Raw genomic sequence first — 21321 nt, 5'->3', positions numbered from 1 at the left:
TCTCGCATAGTTGTACAGTGAGAGCAGCCTGGCAAGAAGGAGAGCAAATATTTGTCCTGAAAAATGCAAGACACAGGAAATTACAGCCACTCCTATATTTGCTAGATCGCATAAATTCCTGTCTATAAGCATGGCTAGCTGGAAAAGGTGAATTTATATCAAATGCGTAGTGTTGTCTTTGCTTTTTGGTAGTGTTAATGGCTCAGGAATTGTTTACAGAGTTACTGTGTGAAACTGAGTACAATTATACCTGTAATTATTTTTTTTTTTACCCTATAAAATTGACCACATCAGCTCAGAATATACAGCTGGGATTGCAGTTTTTTATTGGGGAAAAATGGCGTCTTTATTACTGCAAAAAAGCCTATCTCTCTCTCTTTTTTTTTTTTTTTTTTTTTTTTTAAAGCCACTTCAAAGGATAGAAAATGAAGTAGAACTGCTTGGAGAACATCTTCCTGTAGGAGGTTTTACATACTCTCCCTCAGCCCATCCACCAACACTGCCTCCCTCAGCTCCTCTCCAATTCTTAACCCACGATCCTTTACACCAGGAGGTGTCATTTGGTGTAGTAAGTATTGTTTTCTGTGCTACATTCTCCTTTATGCTGCATTAACTTTCTTGATCTTTATTCTGTAGTACATTCTGTTGAACAGTGACACTGCTTGCAGTTGTATTCCACTATTGTCTATAGCTGCATACCACAGTATTTTCCTTAAGCTTGTTTTAATCAACTTAACAGTACCTTAATGACACCAACAAATAATTCCTGATAACATTATCTGCAGAGTGTCGTAGCAGTTACTTAGAAAACATGCCGTGTTGCCACACAGTCCAGGACTTCTACTCCAGAAATTAATCAGTACAGTTTAGAATAGCTACTGTCACTTCTAGCTAATTCTTCAGCATACGTTGAGTTTCCACAAGTCAGGAAAGCTAGAAAGCTTTAAAATTAGTTCTTCTCCAGAGTGTTTGCAGTTTGCAGGCAAGCAGTTGTATATAGTGCTTCCATCATTTAGACTGCACCATGTTATACAGACAGCCAAGCTTGCTTTAAGCCAGCTTTCTGGGGATCTGCCAGCAGTTCAACTGCAGCAGCACAAAAAAAAATTAAACCTGCTGCATGATAAAGTCTGTGCTGAATTTTGTCTGTGTGTGTACGGTGTGCCCAGTATCTGTGCTACCTTTAGGACTTATATGGTGTGCTTCAATCTGCAATTATATTAGTTATGAGATTTTGATGTTGTTGTTTTGTGGGGGTGGTCGTTGTGGTTTTTTTTTAAAAAAAAACAAACACCTCTTGCCTGTGTAATCCTTGAAGAAATAACTGGAAGTCAAGCATAGGGTCTGAATTTTTTAAATGCTTGACTTGTGCATCGATAGATGGTTTTAGAGGCATACCGTTATTTAAAATTTTAAACAAGAACGAGATTTTAGGCCCTGTGACTACAGAATGTACAGATAACTTCTCTTTCATTAGTTCCCTTGAAATCACACAACCCAGTTAAATGCTTGCTAAAGTTTTTATAAAGGTTAAATGTCTCCACTATTTAAAAAAAAAATAAAATTTAGCCCCTTGTTAAACTAAAGGTATACAGATTTTCAATGAAGTTTCCAGTCACAAGGACTCACTCAAGACAAAAACGCTTAAAAACTTCCATGAACTGCTTGTTAGGTGAATTATAGTCTAATCACAAACATTTTGTTTGGGTGAGGCTTTCTTGATTTCCAAGTTCAGTCTTTAAAGAAGATAAGGAACAAAATATAATTTCTTGCAGATTATCTAGCATTTGTGCTGTCTGATGCTTCAGTTCAGGGTTGTATATCGCCGAAGAGTAGAAGATAGGTATATTATAAGTAATCATATGGTCTTCTACAAAGCAATCCTAAATCTTCATAAATTTTTATTTATATTCAAATTATGATGGAATGGCTGCATTTCTGATTCTCTTTCATTCAGTGAACACAACTGTTTCTAATTATATTTTTGGATTACAGAATTCACAGAGCAGTAAAATTAATATTTGCTATGTCTAGTTTGAGATCTTACTTTCAAGAAAAAGACCCTGGCTCTTTTGCATTGTGTTTGCATTCATATGTAAATTTTACATATGACCATTGCTACTTATTAATAATGTTTCCATTGTAAAGTTAGGGGGTTTTAGGTTAGTCATTGGTGGTGTTGGGCTTTTGCATTGTCTTAAATTTCAAACACGAAGGAAGAAAAACACATTAGTAAAGACTTTGAGTGTTCTTTGTTTAAGAAAAAAGAAGTCTGAATATGAATTCAGTAGTGGTACCTGAAATTCAGGCTTAAAAATTGCTAAAAAAGATCTAGTACTTTGAATATTTCTGGAAAAATATAGTTTGCCTTTAAGTGGAAATTTTTTACCATATATGTCCCCATTGTAGTAGGTAATGCAAGGAATTTTGAACAATTATAATGAAAACTTTTATATTTACAAGAGACTCAGCAGTTCACATCCTGTTTCCCAAACCAGCCTGCATGTAGACAAAGCACCCAAAGCTTTCAAGGACTTCTGTTGTGTTTTACCATTTTTTTCACATGGAATGGTATGATTGTGTGTTGTCACTGGTAATCAGTTCAAACTGAGGCTGCGGTTCTTTTGGATTTGAGTAGAGGATGGATTTTTTTAATAATGCTTTAGTGAAAGTGCATTTCAATCTTGAGATTTCATTTTATTTCACGATAAAGAAGGCAAAATGTTGAATCACAGACTGGATAAGGTTGGAAGGGAGGTCATCTGGTCCAACCCCCCTGCTCAAGCAGGGCCACCTAAAGCTGGTTGGCCAGAACCGTGTCCGGTCAGCTTTTGAATGTCTCCAAGGAGCAAGACTCCACCACCTCTCTGGGCAACTTGTGCCAGTGCTCAGTCACCCTCATGGTAAAGAAGTGTTTCCTGATGTTCAGACGGAGCCTCCTATGTTTCAGTTTGTGCCCATTGCCTCTGGTCCTGTCACTGGGCACCACTGAAAAGAGCCTGGCTCCGTCTTCTTTGCACCCTCCCTTCAGGTATTTATATACATTGATAAGATCCCCCCGAGCCTTCTCTTCTCCAGGCTGAACAGTCACAGCTCTCTCAGCCTTTCCTCATATGTGAGATGCTCCAGTCCCATCTTAGCAGGCCTTCATTGGACTCTCTTCAGTATGTCCATGTCTGTCTTGTGCTGGGGGCCCCAGAACTGGACACAAGTTCCAGTTCCGCAAGTTTCAGTTGAAGCTTATTTTGTTCTTTCTTGCAGCCTTACCCACCTTTTATGCCTCGAAGACTCACAGGCCGCAGCAGATACCGGTCACAGCAGCCAATACCACCACACCCTTACCACCCCAGCCTATTACCTTATGTGCTGTAAGTTCAAAGTACATTTGCTTCCATGTAGGCTATTAAGAAGTCATGTGACTTGCAACAAGAGTCATGGCACTTTTTATGGTTTGACTGTACTGGAGAACAGGCATAGTTCAGCTCCCCCAGAGAGGAGGAAAACTTCTGTTTCTGTGTAAAATTTTCAGCCTATTTTGAATAACATACTTCCTTGAGCAAGGAAGAATATTAAGTGAACAATTTTGTCCAATGTAGTTTCGTAGGGTTTTGTGAGGCACAGTAGCATCTTGTTTCTGAACTCTTTCATAAAATCTTCAGCATACAGAGTGTAACATACAGAGGCATGGTTACACTGGAGTCTTCGCTTATGGAATAAATTTATTTGGTTCTTAATTATAAAACACAAGGGTGGGAGCTTTCTGTGACGTCTATTCTTTGTTGGCTGAACTGCTAATCTGTTACAGCTGTTGAATTTCTGTTCTGCCTCTGATTAGCTGTTTCTGGAAAAGAAGTGGGACAATTAACATTTAGGAGTTATCTGTACTGTGTTATGGTAGACTCTCTGTGGAGGAGTTTGGGATACGACATGAGATTTATTACTCGTCTATGTACTGTTTTGGAAATAAGTATGAAGTGTTTGGAAAACAGAGATTATTTTCTGGTGCAAAGGTGACATTGACAAGGAAATAATCCAACAGCACCAGATCTGTAGTTTCTCTGTATATAGTTTCAGACATGGCATGAAAATGGCACCAGAAATCAAATCCAGTGAAGTTGTTCAGCTTTGCATCTTACAATCTGAGAATAATGTCATAGTTTCTTGCTTGTCCATTGAGGACAGGATGTGGCACAGTAGTTCCTGATGACTTCAGTGGGATTTTAGTATATTTTAGTGCTGTGAATTTGTATTTCTATGCCTGCGCATTAAGTTTTCACCCATAGTACTATCTTGGGGAGTAAAACCACTTGTTGAATATAAAAACAGAAAAACATCTCTCTCTTGCCTGTCTATCTGAAGAGATTGTGCTTTAACCAACTTCATAGTATGTGATGAAGTGAGTTTGTGCTTGCCTTCAGTATGGAAGTTGGTCCACTAGCATATCCTGTTTATCTTCATTGTGTGTTTTAGGCTTACACAAGTTTCAAGGTTTTTGTGTAGGAGAGTGAAATGAACTTAGGGTTCACATTTTCTTTGTTGATATTTTATCCACTTAAAGAAATAAAACATATTTAAAACCAGAACGTCAATTCATTGTCAGTTTTAGCTCTCCATAATCTGTGATGATCAAGAGATTAGTTTTTGTAATAATGCTGAGCCTGGTTGGAAATATCAGTCGAGACATGCATGCTATTAAAAAGGCAGCACTCCCAGTAACAGTAAGTGGCAGAACTAGCTTTCTCCTTTGACTCTTTCACTTCAAAAGTCTACTCTTGACTTCAAACTTAAGATTTTTACCGGTTCTGAGAACTTGTTGATTTGAGAGGGATCAATAAGGTAACTTTACCTCTGCCAGATGTTTCTGTGCTTTCCTTCAGCAAGATGCTGAACCTTATCATTGTTTGCTCTCATGGTAGATCAATGCTCCCAGTGCCACCTGCAGTTGGACCAGCTTTCAGCTTTGAGTTGGATGTGGAAGATGGCGAGGTAGAAAACTATGAGGTTGGTGTGCGAACTACAACTACCTTTAAAGAAGAGACGTTAGCTCAAGCAATACATAAAATATTATTATATTTTACTTTTAATCCTACTTTTGCCTTTCAAATAAATGTTATGACTGTGAACACAGAATCTAGGAACCATCCTTTCAGATTTTTTTGCAATACTTAATATTAGAAGTGCTTAGCTTTACTTTTTGTCTGTTGCTCTCTTTCCCAGAATCCACCCTTCCGGTCTAGTAGTGATTAAATTTTTCAGCTTTTCTGTTCTACATGCTACTGTTCTCCTTTTCAATTTTAATTCATTTTAAATATCAAACAGAAGTGAAGCATTTTCAAAAGTTATTAGTTACTGGTTTTATGTGCATAACTTTGCAGAATAGTGTTAATACAGAATAGTAGTAATGTCATAGGATTAATTAATCTAAACATAATGTTTATAAAACTGCCTTACTGCCTTTTCTTCTTGGCTTCAGGAGGGTACAGTAATTCACATCTATAGATGTAGAACCCTCTTTAATGTCCTAGATAATTTTTGGGCAGTCCCACCTGTTGTGTCTTTGCTGGTTCTGAGACTATTGTATTCCATTTGATTCCTCTTCAGTTGTCATCAATGCTTACTTTTGCATCTCTTTGCCTGTGGACCCCTGAAGAGCTCTGTGTAGCTGCACATTTTCAGTTTCACAATGAGCACTTCTGTAATAACTTCTGTGCTAGTTCAGGAAAGCATCTTCTTACTTCTAAGAATTTGGGCCCTAGGTTTGATAGTATTAGAAACCTCTTTGTGATCAGTACAATTCACAGCTTTCACCAAATCTTTTAACTTTTCTATGCCCCGGTTTTCCATCACATTTATAGTGATATTTTTCCTAGCATTCTTTGTGAAGGAATGCAAGTTACATACATGATGAGTGCAAATTATTTACACAAGAGGCTTTTAGTTGCAATGCTTGGCTTATAGAAAATGAACATAAAATTGAGCAAAAAAAAAAAAAGTGCTTAAAGTTTGGTGATATGTATTTGTTTTCCAGATTCAGGATAAAATCTCCATATTTCAGTTCAGCTACACGAAGATGTGGAGTGGGAATCAGAACCTGTCCCATTAAATTCTTGGTTTCTCTTGCAAGACCAGACTCATGTATTCTTAGGAAGCAAATTTGTTGACTATTTTTTCTGGTTACCAGCACTATTAATTTCATATCAGGGTGAGGGGATCTGTCAGAAGCAAAATACTTACCAAACTGCACATGCAGCCACAGGACTAATTGGAAGCTGGGTCCTGGAGATTTTGAAATCCCAAAGCGAACATCTTACATAACCAGAAAGATGGTTGAATTCTGAAACGACTTTCCATGGGGCTTCTATTGTAGGGGAGAACTAAAGTTCTAAACATTTCTTAATAGAAGGGTGCTCTCTGCTACCAGCTGGGGTAGTAAGGTGTAATGGCAGCGCCACTTCTAGTGGAACCAGAGTCTGTTTGAGCAGTGACTTTTTAAATGTCTAGTTACCATGTTTTGCAGGCACTGCTGAATTTGGCAGAACGTCTGGGAGAAGCCAAGCCACGAGGACTGACAAAGGCAGACATTGAACAGCTTCCATCCTACAGATTCAATCCAAACAACCACCAGTCAGAACAGACATTGTAAGTGCATTGGTCTCTTTCAAAGGTCTGTAATTTAGGTGGCTGTATCTTCATTTCCTTAACTTGCGGCCTTAGCTAGGCCAGAAGGGCTTTAAAAGCAGTGATGTCAGTAAAGAGTTTTATTTAATTTTTTTTCTTGGACTGCTTTCTGGATCAAATACTATTTATCCTTACTTTAAAAATTTTATCCAGTCTCACTCATTTAGCTATATTTCAATTCAGTTCCTCAGCATTTAAAAAATTAAAATGAAAAAGTATTCTAGGTTCTGTTCACCATACAAGATATTAAAGTGACATTGTCAGCTTGGAACGTAGCCTTTGTTAAAATAGCTTCAAGTGCTGAAGTTTCCAGTGCTCCTGATAGAGCTTGGTCAGTGGTTTCAGAGTGCATCTTATTTTTAAAACCCATTAACTTACTGTGTTTGAAAGATCTGCATAACCGAGTGGAAAGGGCAGTATAAGTATGAAGGTAGTTAAAGTGAATTAGTACCAAATGCTGTCTAATGTTTGAACTTCAGTGTAAGGATTTTTCTCTGATATTCCAGTTTTAGTGCCCCTCATTGTGACTTCCTGGTATCACTAGGGAGTGAACTTACAGATCATTATCTCCACCATTTTGAATTTTGATTAAACACCTGTTCTATTGGTTTGGTCTGTGAACTCCTGTGAGCAAGAGCACTTGCTTTGTGATTTGAAAGTGCAGAAAAAAAAAACAAAACAAAAAAGCAGTTATTGGTTTAGGTCGTCACACTGTACATATTCAACGACAGATATAGATAATTTTAGCTACCCAAGGAGTACAAGAGCTACCATGTTGGCAGTCATACCTGTAAAGTTTTGTATGGAATATGTATTTGTTGTTTTAACATAGCAGATACATTTGAATTTTGTTGTCTTTTTTAGGTGTGTGGTGTGCATGTGTGATTTTGAGTCAAGGCAGCTACTTAGAGTCTTACCCTGTAACCATGAGTTCCATGCTAAGTGTGTTGATAAATGGCTGAAGGTAAAAAAAAAAACATATATTCATCCCTAACTTATAGGGAATTCATTATGTAGTTTTGGGGGGTGGGCTGGGGGTATTTTGCTGTTCCACTTCATCTTGTTTCACATTTTTAATACTTAGGCTATAAATGCCAACAGAGTGCAAGCACTGCCTACTTATGATGTTTTTGTAACAATTGCTGAAGGATGTTTCTTTATAATCTTTGTCACAAGGAAAAATGAATATGAAGAGAACTATTTTCACTAACAGACGGTACTGTGTTTTCCATTTGCACAAAACAATGACTGTGAATTGGAGTAATACCTGAAATTAAAGAAAACTTCAAAAAAAATAATAATATAGGAAGTATGAATTAGAGTTTCTGTGATGATGGTGGCTTTAACTGTTTTATGTATCTTGCATAGCAAGAATGAGTACTAATACATTCCTCCTTCACTTTGGTATTAACGTTAGGGTCTGGGGCAAGTAAAATGTGTTATGTATGTACATATATCTGTATGCATATATACATATACATAGAAATGTAATATATGCAAATAGAAATTATAATTTTAAAAAATTATTATATACCCTTCCAAGAGAACTGGAGCAGAAAAGAAGGGTTCTAGAATCAGGGCAGACCAGTAAGAGGACAGTGAAAATAGCAGCAGTACAGAAGATGTGAAGAACAAGAAATACAAATAAGTAGATGATGGTAGACAGCCATCTCTACAAGGTGCATTAGCCAGATCAACTGAAGTATTGATCCCCATCTCGCCTCATCTTTTTTCAGTCTTTTATTCTGTTCAGCTTTAGTGTAAGTCTGTGTGTCATCTGTCGTGTAGAACATTTGAAACTGCAATGGTCCTATGTTAATACAGGATACAGTCCCTAGAGAATTACAGACAGTGCGTGTTGTTTTCCAAAAGGAAACTAAACCCCCTTGCCTTTATGGCTTCATAAAAGCAAGAAATGAATATTTTAGGCACACACTAAAATATTCAGCGCAGAGAATGAAAAAATCAAGTTATTATTGACAGCATTCTTTTGGCTGACAAGATATCAAGAATAATGAGAAATATTTTAGAAACTGGGATATGAAATTGCTCTTCGGCTACAGTACCCACAGCAGTCTTAGGCTTCTACAAAATCTAAGGCCAATGTAAATGTTTCCACAACAGTGCTCATAACTTTCAGTAAAACTTTTGTCCTTCAGTATCTGCCTCCATGTACATACTTGAAAATCAGCAAGAGGAATGTAAACACCTATTTTATTGTCAGATTAAGAAAACACATGCACACGCCCCCATAATATTATCAGTATATCTATGCTAGATGTATGGTGTTTTACTCAGTAACTGCAAATTAAGAGTAGATTATATCTATTCATGTGGTATTCTCCAGTGTTCCCCTACTCCTTTCAAGGAGTGTTCACATTAGATTTGTCAAGTTTTTTGATTGCATGAAACTTTATAAATCATTTGTGGTGTGGACAGAGTATCCAGAGATAGTATTCACTCTGTTTTATGAAAAAAGAACTAAGATCATTTGACACAACCTGTGAGATAGCAGTTGCTATAGGTATATGTAGGCTAAATTGATTATATAGATTTTAAAAAAGATAGCTCTTTCCAGGCTATTAATGCAAAAAAATATACCTCTGATTCATAGAGCCCCTGATCTGCAGATTGCTGGAAGTTAGAAGAACATGTCAGGGAAGTATCATGCATGCTTGTCCTGTTCTTCTGCTCTTTCTTACCTGACGTTGATTTCAAGAGTCAGACAAGTATGTTGAATTAAGCTTATTTGGGACTCAGTGTGGCAGTTCTACAGTTAGATTTAGTACTTTCAACTGGTAATGAACTTACAATCAAATTCAGAACAGCAAAGTGGGGAAAAAAAGAGATTTAGTTAAGTCTTTGTTTTCAGAATCAGATGTACTGTAGTAATGGTAAAACAGCTTTTTTTCTGATGTTCTTGTCCCAGCCTAGAAGCTTTGTATTTTTGAACAGATCTGCAAGTGTGGTATTTTCTAAAGGTTGTCTTATAATAGAAAAACTCTATGCCTGTAAGAGTGTCAGCTAGCTGGGGGAATGAGGTGAAAGATACACAATCTAAACCTAAAGGGGGGTGCAGTTATACCCAGCTAAAACTGCTTTTATCAACATCGGTAATTCCAGAGCTAGATGCAAAATAAGCTAGACAAGGTTAAAGCATCATAGCGTAGGATTGCAACCATATGGGTTTAGTTACACTGGTACAAAGGTGTTATATGGATATAAAGATTATTTTGTTTACAAACTGTAACAAATTACCTGTAACACCAGCCTATTTTAGTTACAGCCTCTATCTAAACTTGGTTACAGTTAAGCACCAAACATCTGGAAGTGAGGATAACGGGGAGATATTTTGTGCTATAGTTTTGCCTTCTGTCCATTCCTTTATGTATTTGACAACTATTTTTTTTGTGTGTATGTTGATAGTCTAATAATGTCCACATCCCCTTAATTCAGGCAACATCATGTTGATAAATTCTGCAAAGGAAGGTAAAAATCGTAGCTTTCAGTACTTGTAAGTTTTTTTCCACAAGGTAAAAAATTAAAATGTTAGCAGTTTGTCCCTATGTTTTACTGATTTTAATCTTGCCTCTTTGAAGAAAGAAGTTGCTATCTAGGATTATTTCTAGAACTAGTTCTAGAACTGTGGAGTCAAGCTGATTCTTTTAAGTTTCACCGTGTTGTTAGTGAAGGATTTAAATAAGAGGCTGGTGATCCAATCCAACTATATTAAAAAAAATTAAAAAATCCTTATTCTACTGCCTGTTGTTGATGATGGAGAAAAAAAAAATATCTGAGAAAGCTCTGTGGCTTGTCTATGCTTGAAAGGTTTGATCTGCCCTGCCTGGTATAGTGCGATGTGCAGTACTACCTTTTTAGGTAGTGTGAGCAAGTGAGAGGAAATGTTGTTCTACAGTGCATTAGCTTTCCCACTTTAATTTATACTTCCCTGGTTAAGCAAGGTTAAAGAATTGTGAGAGAAGATGTAATACTGTGCAGAAAACCAAATTAACAGGAGGGATGTTATCCTTTTGCTTTTCACAGTATTGTTAATTCCTATTTCACAGGATTTGGTTATTTCTTAATATCCAATCTGTGCTTTACAAAAACTACAATAATAACTATGATATAAACTATAAAAAATAATAAAATGAGTAATTGACAGGAAAAATCTACCCTGTTTTAACTTGCATTACTAAATAGTGTTTTTCAGTAATAAAGTATTACTTTCATTGGCATTTATCATTTGGATTTGAAATTTGTGGCCATGATTTCTCAACGCTGTCCTTCAGAGCCCCATTTTTTGATGCAGCTCACACAGGAAGGGCACCTCTTTGAATGAGGGGCATTCTGCTGGCCGAATGGGAGACTTGAAGTACACCTAACACAGCAGCCGGGCACTGTCTTGTGACTGTCTGCACAGGTCCAGGGCACTCATGCTACCTGCCTCTCAAGGCAGAATGGTGGGCACTTGTCAGAGGGCAAACACTGCAGCTCTGGCTGGGAGGTCTGCACCATCTACCCCAGCAGTGGCCGATGCCTCCACCCAGAGGAAGCTGCTGAAGAGAGTGGCTGCAGTGCAGACATCAGACTGCAGGACGTGCCTCGACCTCTTCTCCTGGGGCAGGGATAGGTGGCAGACCTGCTTGCAAAAGGTGTGCCCAGGTAGAGGACCTGCTGCAGCTCAGCCACCTGAGCTACAGGAGATAGTGAGGAGGCATTGCATCGGGGAGGCCGGGGAGTTAAATAGCTGATTCCAAGCACAGTCTGCAGTGGACCCGCAACCCATGGCCAAACAACCAAAAATTCCCCTACCAGCACACAGAAAAGGGAGGGGTGCCAATAGTGCAGAAGAATGGAAGCTTGCAATGACAAGGACCAGCAGGAAGAAGAGACCCAAAGCCTGAGATGCCCTTGCAGAACCGCTTCACTGCTCTGCAGACTGAAGAGGAAAAACTAGTCACATAGGAGAGATGCTGGAGCTGAGTAAGGCAGTCTGAACTGCTCTCTGTGTAACAACCAGAGCAACTAAGAAAAGGTGACCAGCGATAGTAGTAGGCGACTCTCTTCTGAGGGGAACAGAGGCACCCATTTGCTGACCTGATGCACTCTCTAGAGTGTGCTGCTTATGAGGGGCTCTTATCTAGGATATCACCAAGAGATAACAAGCCTTGTACAGTCCACTGACTGTTACCTGCTGCTGTTGTTTCATGTGGGCACCAGTGATACGACCAGGAACAGTCTGAGGAGTATCAGGAAAGATTATGGAGCCCTGGGAGCAGTGGTTAAGGACTCTGCAGCACAGTTAGATTTTTCATCAATACTCCCAGTCAAAGGGAGAAGCTTTGACAGGGCCAGTCAGATCTGGCAAATCAACAAATGGCTACAGGACTGGTGCCACAGCCAGGAGTTCGGCTACTTAGACCATGGGACTTGCTTCGAGAAACAATGTCTACTGGGGGCTGATGGGATCCACCTCTGAGAGAAGGAGAAGAGCATCTTTGGCCTAAGGCTTGCCAAGCTGGTGAAGAGGGCTTTTAACTAAAGTTGCTGGCGGAGGGGAACATCAATCCACCCCAGTCCCCAGTACGATGCCAGTGCCAGCAATAGATGCCTGGAGCCTGGACAAGAATCACAGGTCAGCAGGAGAGCACCTGGAGTGCAGCAAAAAGGAATTCCAGTCAGTAAGTCAGCTGTACTGGGGGCCCAACTTACTTACACGAACACACATAGCGTGGGGAATAAACAGGCAGATTTAGAGGCATCTGCAGGGCTGTGATCTTATTGGCATCCCACAGACACGGTGGGATGGCTCCTATGACTGGAGTGTTGGAATGGAAGGATACAGGCTGTTTAGGAAGGACAGGCAGGGGAGATGAGGAAGGGGTGTCACCCCCTGTGTCAGTGACCAGCTGGAGTGTGTGGTGCTTTGCTTGGTGTTGGATGAGGAGCTGACTGAGAGCTTATGGGTCAGGATCAAAGGGAGGATAAGGACAGATGATGTTACAGCGGGCATCTCCTATAGGCCACCTGACCAGGAAGACCGCAATGACAAGGCCCTCTATAGACAGATAGACCTCCTTCACAAGCCCTGGTCCTTATGGCAGACTTCAGCCACGCCGATATCTGTTAGAGGGACAACAGAGCAGGGCATAAGCAATCCAGGAGGTTCCTGGGATGCATTGATGATAACTTCCTTCTCCAAGTGATGGAGCAGCCAACGAGTAGAGATGCCATGCTGGACCTTGTTCTCACCAACAAGGAGAGGCTGATGGGTAATATGACACTCAAGGGCATCTTTGGCTGCAGTGACCATGAGGTGGTGGAGTTCACGATCCTTAGGGCAGTGAGAGGGCACACAGCAAGCTCACTACCCTGGGCTTCAGGAGTGCAGACTTTGGCCAATTCAGGGATCTGCTTGGCAGAGTACCATGGGATAAAGCCCTGGAGGGAAGGGGGGTCCAAGAGAGCTGGTTAATATTCAAGGACCACCTTCTCCAAGCTCAGGAGCAATGCATACTGACAAAGAGGAAGTCAGGCAAAAATGCCAGGAGGCCTGCATGCATGAACAAGGAGCTCCTGGACAATCTCAAACTGAAAAAGGAAGCCTAGAGCGGGTGGAAGCAAGGACAGGTAGCCTGGGAGGAATTAGAGGGAAATTGTCTGAGCAGCCAGGGATTAGGTTAGGAAGGCTAAAACCCAGATAGAGTTACATCTGGCCGGGGACATCAGAGACAACAAGAATAGCTTCTACAGGTACATCAGTGATAAAAGGAAGATAAAAGGGAAAATGTGGACCCACTCAGGAGGGAAATGTGAGACCTGGTCACCTGGGACATGGACAAAGCTGAGGCACTCAGTGATGTTTTTTGCCTCAATCTTCACCAGCAAGTGCTCTACCCATGCTGCCCAAGTTGAAGTAGGCAAAGGCCAAGGACCGGGAGAATGAGGAACCCCCACTGTAGCAGAAGATCAGGTTTCAGACCATCTAAGGAACCTGAAGGTACACAAGTCCATGTGACCTGGTGAGATGCGTCCATGGATCCTGAGGGAACTGCTGGATGTTCTTGCCAAGCCACTATCCATCATATTTGAGAAGTCATGGCAGTCCGGTGAAGTTCCCGCTGATTGGAAAAGGGGAAATATAACCCCCATTTTCAAAAAGGAAAAAAAGGAAGACTTGGGGATCTGCAGGCCAGTCAGTCTCACCCCTGTGCCTAGCAAAATCATGGAGCAGATCCTCCTGGAAACTCTGGTAAGGCACATGGAAAATAAGGAGGTGATTGGTGACAGCCAACACGGCTTCACTAAGGGCAGGTCATGCCTGACAAATTTGGTGGCTTAGAAAGCCACGATGGTGTTAGAGCAACTGACATCATCTACCTGGACTCGTGCAGAGCATTTGACACTGTCCAGCATGGCATCCTTGTCTCTAAATTGGAGAGACGTGGATTCGATGGATGGATCATTCAGTGGATAAGGAATTGGCTGGACAGTCACACTGAAAGAGTTACAGTCAACAGCTTAATGTCCAAGTCGAGCCCAGTGACAAGTGGTGTTCCTCAGGGGTCGGTACTGGGACTGGTGCTGTTTAACATCTTTGTTGGGGACATGGACAGTGGGATTGAGTGGACCCTCAGCAAGTTTGCTGAAGACACCAAGCTGTGTGGTGTGATAACATGCTGGAGGGAAGGGATGCCATCCAGAAGGACCTGGACAGGCTTGAGAGGTGGGCCTGTGCAAACCTCATGAAGTTCAACAAGGCCAAGTACAAGGTCTTGCACCTGGGTCAGGGCAATCCCAGGCACAAATACAGAATGGGCAGAGAATGGCTGGAGAGCAGCCCTGAGGAAGAAGGACTTGAGATTGTTGGTGGATGAGAAGCTCAACATGAGCCAGCAATGTGCGCTCACAACCTGAAGCCAACTGCATGCTGGGCTACATCAAAGGAAGAGTGCCCAGCAGGTTGAGGGAGGTGACTCTGCCCCTCTACTCTGCTCTCGTGAGACCCCACCTGGAATACTGTGTCCAGCTCTGGGGCCCCCAACTTAAGAAGGACATGGACCTGTTGGAGTGAGTGCAGAGGAGGGCCACAAAGATGATCAGAGGGCTGGAGCACCTCTGCTATGAGGACAGGCTGAGAGAGTTGGGGTTGTTCAGCCTGGAGAAGAGAAGGCTCTGGGGAGGCCTTATAGCAGCCTTCCAGTACTTAAAGGAGGCCCACAGGAAAGATGGGGAGACACTCTTCATGAGGGAGTGTACCAATAGGATGATGCGTAGCAGTTTTAAACTGAAAGGGGGTAGTTTTAGATTAGATATTGGGAAGAAATTCTTTACTGTGAGGGTGGTGAGACACTGGAACAGGTTGCCCAGGGAAGCTGTGGATGCCCCATCCCTGGAAATGTTCAAGTCCAGGTTGGATGGGATTTTGAGCAACCTGGTCTAGTGGGAGGTGTCCCTGCCCAGGGCAGGGGGGTTGGAACTAGATGATCTTAAAGGTCCCTTTTAACCCAAACCATTTTATGATCTTACGATTCTTCCTTGTATTTTCATTGAAAAATTTGGCTACCTTAGAAAATCTTGGAGTTGACAGTGGTTTGTCCTGCAATTTTGGGAGCTATGAAATACAGAATTTGAGGCAGGGAAGAGTTTGCTTCACTCTGCCCTTTTCAAATGAAATGTTTTATCATAGATGTTATATGTTTGATTTGAGGTTTTTCTCATCATTTGCTGAAATGTAATTAGCCTTTATTTGAATAGGGGGATGAGAAGGCATAAGTACTTTCCCAGTAGCTTAAGGAATGTTACTTCTCATGTTTCTTATCTTTTTAAGGAACCTCTAAAAGTAAAAGACTCACAGGACATATTTTCAGTGAGTGCTTTACTGAAGGGCTAAATTTAGACATGCTTGTGTGTTTAATTGGAATACCTGTTTCATCAGGTCCTCTTTTCTCTCCTCTCTCTGTCTCTCTCTCTCTTCCACCCCAGCCTCTTTCTTTCTCTCTCTCTCTCCTTCTCTGTCTTTCTCTCTCTCTCTCTCTCCTCCTTTCTGTCTTCTAAAACCCCTTCCCTTTTCCCCTGTTCTGCTTTCAGCTTTGACCAAGTCAGTGTGATGGATTTCTGTGAGAATGACTGAATAAACAGAGTATGAAGAGATGTGATCCCTGATCAGTAGAGCTTGTGACAACATGACACCCTCATATAGGAGGTTTATTTGCAGATCAAGGTTGCTAGTCTTGTTTTGGTGGGTGCACACAGTACAGCTTCTTACTTGCATCCATCTGATTGCAATAGACTATAACTAAGTATCTGCATTAATAAAACCACCATCACTTAGATAAAGCCTAGTTTGTAGTTTTGCTTTATTTTTAAAGATAAAAGGCACAATGTTTTTTTGTAAACATGATTTTGAATTGGTGAACTTATCACACCACTGTAACGTAACAAAAAAAACCCTAAAAAAAAGGCATAAGCACACTTTGTTTTCTCTGGTTTTGAGTACTCTTGAATTGCTTTTCAGTACTCACAGATGTCAGTGTTGTATACACATTACCTTAACAACGTATTTGTCAGTACAGTAAACCCTCTCTTGTTTCTGGTTTTACAGGCAAATCGTACCTGCCCAATTTGTAGAGCTGATGCTTCGGAAGTGCATCGTGATTCAGAATGACCAATCTAAGAGCACAAATCTGGTTTGGGTGTTTCTGGTCACATGTATATATGAACTCTCTATTGAACTTACCCATGTGGCTTCCAGCCTACCCTTTATACAAAAGGGTCAATGGACCTTACTTTGCACTGTGTGACTTAATCAATTATAAAGCTTATAACTAGTCTTCACAGTAATGGGATTGTTATACTAACAGTGTGATTGGAACTCCAAAGATATTTTTTTTAGCTTAATTTTGTGTGTGCACTAACATTCCCTGGTTTTTGTGTGATCATTCCGAGTGTTGCGAGATTACTGTGGATGTGATCTTTTAGCATGTGCTTTTATATAAAAGAAAAAAGAAAAAAAAAGTGGTAGCTCCAAACAATATAGCAATCTACCTTATATAGAGCCTTCAGATACTGTGAGCGGGAATGAATGGTGCGAATGTGTGCTCGCTTGTGAGAGGATGCGTGAAGTGTGGTTGAGGACCTATATACCAGCATGTACTGAGAACGTATGTGTGTAGTAATAATTATGCTGCAATGTATAATCTTGTGTGTTATTTAAACAGTACTAGTACTGTACACTGGTTCCTTTCCTTGTGTTTGCAGTTGCACACTGAATGCGATGGGTGCAGCAATTACAGACATTTAGTATTTCCTCCCCAATGTACTTACAGGTATAAAGACCTTTCTACCTACTATTCAAACAGCTGTTATGCTTCCCCTTCATTGGAGGCTTTAAATGTCTACTACTAAAGAGTGCATTGATTGTTCATACATGAGTAACCTTGGGGTTTTTAGCATATGTTACAAAATCTGGATTTTTAAATGGCTGATTTACAAGTTATTTTATCAATGTAAAGTTGCTATATTGCACAAATCATTTAGCAATATTAATATTTTCAATTGCTAATATGAATACCAATGCTATTCTGTTCTCCTTTTAATTTTTTCTACCTGGATTTGCCACTTACATGTTTCTTCCATGAAAGGAAGCAGAAAGGAGACTGAGGGTCTTGTGCAACAGCACTTCATTTTTGGCCATTGTGCTTGCTAAGGACATAATCTTTTAGCTTATAAATACTGGCTTTAATCACATACACTCTTTGTCATTTACAAGGGAGTTTATATACAACTAAAATAACTCATAAAAGATTACAATTTTATTCCTGCAACTTCATGAATAAAATAAAATTTTTAGCATTTTCTCAAGAGAAGTAGAATTTCTGATTGTTTTCATTTTAGCACAAGAGAAGATGGTTTTTGATGACTAACTGCAGAGTCCAATTGCCCTGATGCTGCTTCTTGCCCTTCCTTGTTTCATGATAAGTGCAGTATAAAGAAAGAACTCCCTTGGTTTTTGGAGTCAAGTTTCCAGAGCACTCCCCTACAGCAGAAAATTGTAACACCTTCCAGAACAGTGCTGTGAAATAGGAGGTGATAACCTCCGTTCAGGTGCTCTGAATAATGGTTTATTTGAGCTATTGAAAAACAATTTATCTTCATGTATAACATTCAGACTGTTAACACTTTTGATATGTTCTAGCAAAATATTTAGGTCTGCATACCACAGTTATTCAAAGGATGCGCTTTTTGCCACAAAATTACCCTAAATTCAGTTTATTACTTTGGTTGCAGCAGCACAAGTGGCACAATTAGCAATATTGCTGCAACTTGCTGCCAGTCTCAGCTTTAAGTTTATTCTTTGTCATTTCTGATGCTTTTGTATGCTGCTATGCTTTAGTATCAGTTATTATATCAAACAGTGTTAGATGATTTTCCTCTCTGAAGATCTACAGACCAGTCACAGCTCTTGATGCAGGTAAAATAAAAGCACAATTTTGCCCTATTTGAAATGCTCTTCCCTCTGTTTAGTTATGCAGGTAGTTCTCAAAAACAGTGAGTCTTTCCATGCCTATCCATACTTAAGAACACTAAATAAATAAAAATGCTGTTACATCAACTTCAAAACATTAGAATTTCTTCTTTCTTCCAGTGGAGTTAAATAGGCTTTTCAGAATAACACCTAGCAGGTTAAATTACATGTAATAAGATTTATTTTTTTAACAAATAAGATCATGTTGTTTAAAAATCATATACCACATATGTCTTAAAAAACTTAGGCTCTTTTATATAACTGCAAAAGAAAGAATTATTTGTGTACAGATTTAAACATAGTTAACACTACTGTGCGTAGTATTCTGTTTGAAGCATGGAAAGAGGGTACTTTTTCTAAGTTACATACGAATGAACAAAACACTTTGTAGCTAAGGGAAAGTGTCCTCTTTCTAGAACTGGAGAACTCTTGATACGTAACGTCCCTTTTTCCCCAGTAAAAAACTCTGTGAGGCAGTGGGAGATCTAGGAGATGGAGGGTCAAAGTTAGTAAAATGCTGAAATTAATTGTTGCACTCTTATGGCTCATCTCTTCTGGAATGGTTCTTTCGTTTGCATGGGACTCTTGTAGATGTATGTGGACTTGCTTCCTGTCGTTAGTGCATATAAACAGCACACATGCATATGTTCTGAATCAGCTCAGACAAGCTACAAGCAAGTCCTCTGTGTTGTGGCTGTCAGGGGAGGGGGATTCATGTTCAGCTGTTAACTGCCATGTGTTATGCACATTTCTGTGTAATTCCATAGCCTGCCATGGTGCCTGGCAGCACCTGAATTCAGCAAGATTTTTTAATGTTCATTGCCTTTCTGCCATGACCTGGCTCCTTTTTCTCAAAAAAAAAAAACAAAAAACAAACACAACCCACAAAACCAACCTGTAATATGTCCGCGTTATCATATTGTCACTGCTGTGTTTTTTGCATAAACTGTCAATTTAATTTGACATTTTAGTGGATATCAAGGCCTACAGATAATTCCTATGTCCCATTACAAAAAAATTAAAGCCTTTTGTTCTATGCCATTTTGTACAAGCTCTTGAATGTGATTTCACACTGTTATACATTGTAGAATACTTGGGATGAAATTGACCAACATTCTTAATTTTAGTTGTAGAAAACACATTTTGACTGAGTTATCTTTGGGCCTTTTACCTCATTTTGCTACTTGTATTTCAGATTTGCTAATGATTATGAAAGCTTATGTGTTTTGTTGGAATCATACTTTGTCAAGTGTTTCCTTTAAATCATATGCTATTGTATCATTTAACATGTAGTTTTAAATGTATTATAAATATCTGTAACCAAATCATTTGAAGGCTTGATAAATTTTTAACAAAATTTGTACATTTTTTATGAGAGTTACTAGTAATGCTTTACTAGGTAGTGCAATGAATTTTTATTTTTAATCCCTGTGCCCAATTTTGGAGTTGAGAGAGTTGTTCAGTAATAAATGTATGATGTACACTTCCACAATTTTGTCCTGTTCTTTCTCTTAGAAAGAGCTGCACTGTTTCCTTTCGTTACAGTTAGAGGAGGTGTTACAGTTAGAGGAGAAGCCGTTGCCCAAGCATTCACACACCATTGAAGGAGCGACACACACGCCACCTGCGTATTTAACTGCTGGGACCAGGGTCCCTTTGGAGTGAGTGACCCTGGTGAGCTGACAAGTGCCCCTTTCGACTCCTCTCTCACACCCACACTCACACTTACTCTTAGGCACACTCCTTCCTTCTTCAGGCTCAACCCAAGGTTTCCTGCAGCAGAGCCTCAGGCATCAGATTTTATAAAAAATAAGTCATTTCATTGAAAGGTACAGCAGCAGGGTCAGCCCAGACTTGATGCCTTCAAAAAGGGAGGAACCTCAAACAAAGAAATCCCTTGGCAATTACATCCTTGCAGTCTGTACATCCGCCCCTCACACGCTGTTCACGCATCTCTTACTCCAATGACGATTTTTGGCCTGGGGTCTTCCAGCACCTTTCTGGATTATTTTTCTGCGGGCAGGCAGGCTGTTGACTGTTCTTATCTTCTTGATTTGCAGCCTGTGCTGACGGTTGGAGCCTCCTTATCTTCTGGTTTACATTTCTTGTACACCTGCACTCTCTGACAGAACACGGGGAACTGAAAAGTCCCGGACTTACGGAAAACACTACCAAAATATCAGCGTGTTATTGGCGTTTTTCTTATACTGAAAGACTAAACACAGAACCATACCAGCTGCTAGGAAAATTACTAAGAAAATTAATGCTATTGCGGCCTAAAGGTTTCAGAAAACCTAGCTACTCATTTAAGTAAAACTAAGCAAACAGCATAAATCACACTGTATTATAACCCTAAGTAATTTGTTCTAATTAAGACTTACTTATTTAAGGGAAACAACTTGGCTGAGAAGACTGTACACAGACACACCAAGCTTCAAATGCCTCAGCAAAATGCCTTGATCAGTGGAAGGCTCCTAGCCTTCGTAGGAACTGCACTAGCTAGACAGAGAGCAGCAATTCAACAGCTAATGCTTTCTGTGGAGGTGGAGGGGCCGTTCGCTCCGCCAGACTGCGCATCCGGCTGTGCCTCTGGGCTACAGTTTCCTGATGGTTTCGTGCAGTTTCAACAGCAAAGTGAATTCTACGTAATTCCATTCCTCCTCCTCCCCTTTGTCATCCCCCCTCCCAATGTGGTGTGCTGCCCACTCCATAGCGGCAGCAGTCAAAGGTTGCTGCCAAGTTAAACCCATTTCCTGGCAGTTGTGGCAATGGGGGCACTGAGCAGACACAGCTCAGGCCAATATTGCTGCCAAATTCCTCTCCTTGTGACTCTACAGCCATGCAGACAGCTCTGCCTTGCTGCCAGATGGTACTGCTGGTAGACTGGGGGAAACCTGGTGAGATTGCCACCTCTAAGCTGTTTCTTGGAGACCTACATAACGTTCATGGATGCTATTACTGTTGCAGAAAGTGTTGAATCTTTTACATTCCTGCTGAAGCTCTGTGGCACAGCTATGACATTAGGTAATATCCTTCCACCCCAGAGATATTACTGGTCCTGCCATTGCTGTTAGGTGAAGGAGACTGGGACCATGTTTCTCCTCGGATGTGGT

General features: G+C 40.3%; 1 protein-coding gene across 5 annotated transcripts in view; it reads left to right on the top strand.

Annotated features, from left to right (window-relative positions):
- RNF38 (ring finger protein 38) overlaps positions 1 to 19710 on the top strand; it is a 124406-nt gene extending 104696 nt beyond the window's left edge. For 3 of the 5 annotated variants that reach the window (XM_063319515.1, XM_063319519.1, XM_063319518.1), the window contains exons 7-11: positions 407 to 568; positions 3262 to 3368; positions 4917 to 5001; positions 6518 to 6639; positions 16286 to 19710. In XM_063319515.1, coding sequence (XP_063175585.1) covers positions 407 to 568; positions 3262 to 3368; positions 4917 to 5001; positions 6518 to 6639; positions 16286 to 16484 — 675 coding nt within the window. In that variant the 3' untranslated portion in view covers positions 16485 to 19710. Of the gene's footprint in view, positions 1 to 406; positions 569 to 3261; positions 3369 to 4916; positions 5002 to 6517; positions 6640 to 7542; positions 7643 to 16285 lie in introns of all 5 variants that reach the window. The other 2 variants (XM_063319516.1, XM_063319517.1) reach the window with 2 other exon arrangements.
- Positions 19711 to 21321: the final 1611 nt, after the last annotated feature.

The sequence above is a fragment of the Chroicocephalus ridibundus genome, chromosome Z, assembly GCF_963924245.1.
Source record: "Chroicocephalus ridibundus chromosome Z, bChrRid1.1, whole genome shotgun sequence".
In the NCBI taxonomy this organism is placed as follows: domain Eukaryota; kingdom Metazoa; phylum Chordata; class Aves; order Charadriiformes; family Laridae; genus Chroicocephalus; species Chroicocephalus ridibundus.
The sequence above is the reverse complement of the archived record's forward strand: the minus strand, read 5'-3'. Positions and strand labels throughout refer to the sequence as shown.